The 5,650-nt window shown below is 39.2% G+C and overlaps 1 protein-coding gene across 2 annotated transcripts; it reads right to left on the bottom strand.

Moving 5' to 3' along the window:
- Positions 1-392: 392 nt before the first annotated feature.
- Positions 393-5,226, bottom strand: LOC142385776 (uncharacterized). 2 transcript variants are annotated; one of them, XM_075472489.1, is made up of 10 exons: positions 5,117-5,226; positions 4,869-4,943; positions 4,120-4,238; positions 3,603-4,019; positions 3,284-3,509; positions 2,991-3,122; positions 2,042-2,250; positions 1,785-1,938; positions 1,592-1,701; positions 393-1,174 (listed from the first exon to the last, which is right to left on the bottom strand). In XM_075472489.1, the coding sequence occupies exons 2-10, from the start codon at positions 4,906-4,908 to the stop codon at positions 863-865; spliced, it is 1,719 nt and encodes a 572-aa protein (XP_075328604.1). In that variant the 5' UTR covers positions 4,909-4,943; positions 5,117-5,226; the 3' UTR covers positions 393-862. The 2 variants fall into 2 exon arrangements, with proteins under 2 accessions (XP_075328604.1, XP_075328605.1); XM_075472490.1 differs by lacking the exon at positions 1,592-1,701 and having other exon boundaries at positions 1,083-1,174.
- Between the last annotated feature and the right edge of the window lie 424 nt (positions 5,227-5,650).

Raw genomic sequence — 5,650 nt, 5'->3', positions numbered from 1 at the left:
TGTTAAATCTAGAAATAAGCATATCTACAGATGTATTTAAAAGGCCTAAAATAAGCCAAAAGGGCAGGTTTCGAGATCAGCTTACTTAAAATTGTACTTTTTACAGCCTCAAAATAAGTTAAATACACCAAAAATAAGCAATTACATATTTTGTTTTCTTACTAAGCAAATTAAGCTGAAGATAAGTAAAAAAATATACTAAATTTAGAGAAAAAATACTCAGCATTAGGGAAGAATGACTAAGCTCTGTCTTAATCCAAGCTGGTTTATCTTGAAACAAGGCTCCCTTAATCTTAAAACTAAACCTTAAAACCTAAAGCCTGTCCTTATTTTTAGAATATACATCTTAACGTTTTCTACAGAAATCACAGAACTGCATGATAAATATCCACATTTATTTAAACACTGTCAGGGATCCAACATCATAAAATCAAACACATTTTAAGTCCTTTTTTTTCGACCCCACACAACAAAAATTTGACACTGCAATGTCAGTGTAAATCACATGTAATACACTGTACATGCAAAACAATCTCAAAAGTCATAACATTCTCAGTTATGTCTTAACATGTCTCAGTTAAAGTACCATATACAATAAGACCTTTTGAAGATATTGAATGTATTTTTATGGACTTAACAAAGAAAAATAAATTCTGCACTGCAAACAAAATGGCCATCGTTAAAGTGCCATATAAGACCTAAGGATGTGTGCTACATCTATTTTGTGTGCTACATCTAACTAAAACTAAAAGGACTCTGGACAAAACTTGTGTTATGTGCTAGCCAAGTTATGAACAAAACAAGCTTAGGCACAGCAAACAAAGCAAAACAAGTGACCTGACAAGATCCTTCTCACTATCACCTATTTTTCAGTGAACGACTTCCATTCAGATATTGCTTTTTTATATGCGCCAGTGGCGTCTTGACCGTGGATAGCATCACCAATGACCACGGTCTGAATGACAGACAGGACCGTTGCAACACATTTTGGGTATGTCAGGTGCAAAGCGTAATAGTACGCCATTAACACTAAAATTCCTTCCCAAAAATCCTCCTGGGGGAGGTTGCACACTGGCCTGTTTCCCACGGCAACGATGCTGGTTGTTCCATCAAAAAGCAGCACCGGGGAGGAGAGAGACCGCTTCTCCAAGTAGAGCCCAGGGTCCTCACCAGGCTGGAACAGAACGATAAGGACAATATGGTGGAGAGTGTGAACATGCTGTGCATCAAAACTGCTTAAAAAGAGGGTCATTGATACAGAGAGCAGAATGCTCAAACTGATGTATGTCGAAACAAAAGAATGTTTGTAGGTCATGCTCTTGTAATTCATGTTTGATGTAGACTTTGACAGCAATGTCAGTGAAATAGTTGACAGACTGCACAGATATGTAGAAAACAAAATCATACAGTCAATAAACTTGAAATAGAAACAGAAAACTGAAATTTTATGAACTGTGAGCATGAATAATTTTCTCTAAATCTCTAGTGAACCTGAAGTGTTAAGTAGCTCTTATTAGGTGTGAACATGCACAACAATGAGTAAATGAAGGACACATTACAGTGGCTGGTAAAGGACCAACATAATTCTCACCTTGAGGATATGAAGGAGAGCCTCACTGGCATTTCCAAGCCGCTTTGGTGGTGGACTTGGTGAGGGGAAAAGTAATGGGAGTGTATTGACGAGGGTGATAGAGAAATCCACTATGGAACAGAAAAATGGCTCTTAATGGAATGGTTTGAAGATAGATGACAAACCTGGTATACTGTATAGAACAGCAACTTACCTCCACGTATATCCAAGGGGAAAGGTGGTTTCAGGACTTTCTTCCACACGCCATAGAATTGAACCTTAGCACAAAAGTCTGCCCATCTCCCTTTCATTTCCTCTGTGTATTTGCGGTTGGTGCTATCAACGATGCGGCGCAGCTCATCCATTGCCTGGGACAAAATTGTGTTTAGTTATTCAACCACTGATAAAGCTTAAAGGCAGCCTAGACAGACAAAAGCAAATCATTTAAGCAAAAGTAGTTAAGAACCTTACATTTCGAATGTCTTTAAAACACGGGTATGCCTCAAAGATTTTTGTGGGTCGCTCTTCTTCCCTTGTAAAATCTTTGTCAATGAAAGCCCGTCTGGCCTGAAACTCGAGGTCCAAAATTTGAGCGACATCATTGTAGTTGGGTCTTGCATTAGGCTTCTTGTACAGGTTATTCAAAGTTCGGTAGTGCCTAGCCTGCATCTTCAGACTGTCTAAAATTGATAACACAGGAAAAGGGGAGAGTCAGACAGAGACATTTTAAAGTAAACACTTTTACACTGACATCAAAGAAGACCAATCAAAGTTTGTTTATATTAAATTACAAGACAATTACAGAGTTTTCTTACACATCATCTTTTACTGTACTGCTTTATCTTGTCTGTGTATGATCTTATTGTGATTGTGTAGTGTGTTGTATTGTTTTACTTGTTTTTAAATCAGGGACTGTGGATGCGTAGGTTAGGGTTAGGGTCTTTTGATGCTTATGTCCATTAATGTGCATTGTCCCTATTTCAAAAATAAAGTATCTATCTATTTGTATCTGTAACTAGTCCCTCCACTAGACTTCACAAAATCCATATAAAAGTACACCATCAGAAGTAATATTTCTACCAAACTCAAGTGTTAAAAAAAATAAAAGCAATAAAAGCTTGAGTAAAGCAATTTTTTAATTAAGTATTAAAAATTTACTGAAATTTTAAAGTTACTTTATTCATTTCATTAGCCCTAACACATAAAAATGCATTATGATGCATGTTTGAGATGCTTGTTTGTAAAACAATGGCTCAAATCAAGTTAAGTTAGGCCAAAAAATTTTGTTTAAAACTGTTCACTTCAATGTAGACAATGACTGTGAGCCAATTGATATATTTTTGGAAGTAATTTAATCTAAAAATCAAGATCTATCATAGATAGCAGGCTGAAAGGTGGCAAAGAGTGAAGGCGGGCTTACCAACACCCTCTGCAAATGTAGGTGAATCTGTCACAGTCCTGGATGATGTGGAGGAGTTGGATGATAGCGGTGAAGCCACGTTGCTATCGTTGGGCGTCCTTTGCACACTGGAGGGTAGCTGGAGTGGGGATGCTTTTTGTGGGAAGAATAATTGAAAAAAATTAAAATGTAAGGATTTGAAAACTAACAGGAAAGCACAAACATGCAGTCTCATTACAGGTTTAAGTGTTTTTTCATGGATGTACAGAAACCAGTACAGCACACTTTCACTTTTTCCAACTTTAAGAACATACCTGCACTGGAGTTGTCCTCATCGTTGCTCTCAAGTAGTACGGTATCAGCACTAGAACCACTTGTGTCGCTTATCTCACTACTTGCTTCACCACTTATGTCACCATGTGTCCCTGTCGACCTGAACAGAGTCTTCTTGGCCGAGCCTCGTTGTGGCATGGAGCCCTGCCTCTTCCTTGGGGACCTCATATTTTGAAGTCTCTTGTGCATTTTGGTGTAGATGGTAACCTGTGGTGAAAAGAAAATGTTATGGTTGTCTTAAATCCCAGTCATAGCTGTTTTTTTAAAGAGAGAGAGAGAGAGAAAAAAAACATTACTTACATATGGCATATTACTGTTATCATCACGTAACATGGGGTAATAGTTGACAATCTTCTGTGCCATTGCTCTCATCTCAACTTTGGAGGGGTATTTTATTTCTTCTCCCATGGGACTAGCACGCAGGATCGCAACCATGCTGGTGATTGTGTTCCGGATGAGTCTGCAGCAAAGCTCCTTAGACATCTTGCAGTCTTTTTCCTTTCCACTGCGGAGCAGTGCAAAGTACTGGCTACGTACCATATCCAACTCTGAATCTGTGTACAATACATACTGTGGTGGCTCTGGCAATTTCACCGTTTTGTCAGCAGTTTCAGATATGGGACTGGAAGTTTGAGGCTGGCTTGGTGGGATGGCACTAGTTGAGGGTGGACTTCCACTACAAGTGCTGGCATCTTGGTCAGTAGTTCGACTTTCACACTATTACAATTGTTGGCGATAAAAAAAACAAAAAAAACAATTAAGAGCATTGATCATGTGAGAACGTTTGTACAGTAAATCCCATCCCATGTGTATTTACCTTTTGATTGATAAAATCCCAAAGCTTCTTTCTTCTGAGAAAATTCTCAGGGCCAGGAAAAAGATCTTTTAGGTCATCCCGGCTAAGGTTTTTCAAAGCCTCCTCATCAATGCTGGCGGCTGTAATTGATAAAACATATCTAATTTTAGAGACATTTTCCAGCTCCCAGTGACAAGAGGAGTTGCAATATATTTATCTTTGCCTGGTTGTGGTTGCATGTTATAAGCACATATACATAGGTCTGTCTGGTTGTCTGTGAAATGAAGCACCTGGTTTTTACTAGTTCTGTATGAACAATATTGTTATCATAATAAAGTTAACACTTGTGAGATACCCGTAGAGGTGACTCTAATGTCATCTTATTATAACGTTACACTGCTCTCGTTTCCTGAGCGGAATCCAGAGGAGAATGCACCGGTAACGAAACAAAGGACGTGTCTTATGTGCAACAGCAGCTTGTCGCTATGACAGGGAATATATGCAGTCAGATCTGAGTTGGCGTGTGGCGGTAACGGCGCACAGGGACGAGGCACACCTGCCTGTGTGTGACCACCTGCCGGGCGCGCCGTGCTGCTACTGCTGCTGCTGCTGCTGCTGCTGCTGCCGCCCCCGCCCCCTTCCCCCCCAATCCCGCTAACAGCATACTAACGTTAATTATTACATCAACAATTTATCTCAAAGATACAGAAAAATGCAGATGCTAATATAACTCAGCTAATCAGTTAACATGAATGAAAAACATGATTTACCTTCCAACACCGACAATACAATGTCCTCAAACTCCTCCATGTTGGCTCTCCGTCTCTCTTTCCATGCACGCTTCCCTGAAAAAATCCACAGCCGGAGTAAGCTAACGTTAGCAAAAGCGGACAAAAGCTAATGATAGCTAGCTTGCGACCAGCCACCTTCGTGCATTACAATTCGACTACTTATGTTTACCGCGGTTTTGTCTCTAAATAAAAAGGCGTTCCTGGATTAAGTAGGTTAACGTACTTACCTTGAATTTGTGTTGCCCTCGTTGAAGTTTTCAGTCGTATCGTTTCTCCGTCTTTTTTCCACTCTTTTTTGAACAAAACTTTATTGGTTCAATAAGTGCGGGAAATCACATCAACGATGCTAGACGCAAATGACTGACATGAACTGAGCATGCGCAGAAAATACTAAAAAATACTAAAAATATTGTAAATACGTTTTAAAATACCACATTTACCCTTAAATCTGTTCATTATAATGTATGTTAAATGGGAGTTATTTAGTATAAAAATAGTAATTAGAAAAATAATTACGTAACCCTTCCCATCATGCATCCGCCGTTAAACACAAGAGAAGAAGAGGAAGACGCTGAAGTTGTTGACGAAAGCGTTCATCATGGCAGTGTGGAGATGTTTGATCTATCTTGTGTTTGTTACTTTAAGTGTAAAGGTGCTCCTTAGCCACATAAATGCGGTTCATAGTCGTAGTCCGGATTTTTGGGTTTTCTGTGGAATTGATGGCTGTGACCAGGACTTTAGGGTTTTCAACTCGTTCTTTC

The sequence above is a fragment of the Odontesthes bonariensis genome, chromosome 8 (genome assembly GCF_027942865.1).
Source record: "Odontesthes bonariensis isolate fOdoBon6 chromosome 8, fOdoBon6.hap1, whole genome shotgun sequence".
Taxonomy (NCBI): domain Eukaryota; kingdom Metazoa; phylum Chordata; class Actinopteri; order Atheriniformes; family Atherinopsidae; genus Odontesthes; species Odontesthes bonariensis.
The sequence above is the reverse complement of the archived record's forward strand: the minus strand, read 5'-3'. Positions and strand labels throughout refer to the sequence as shown.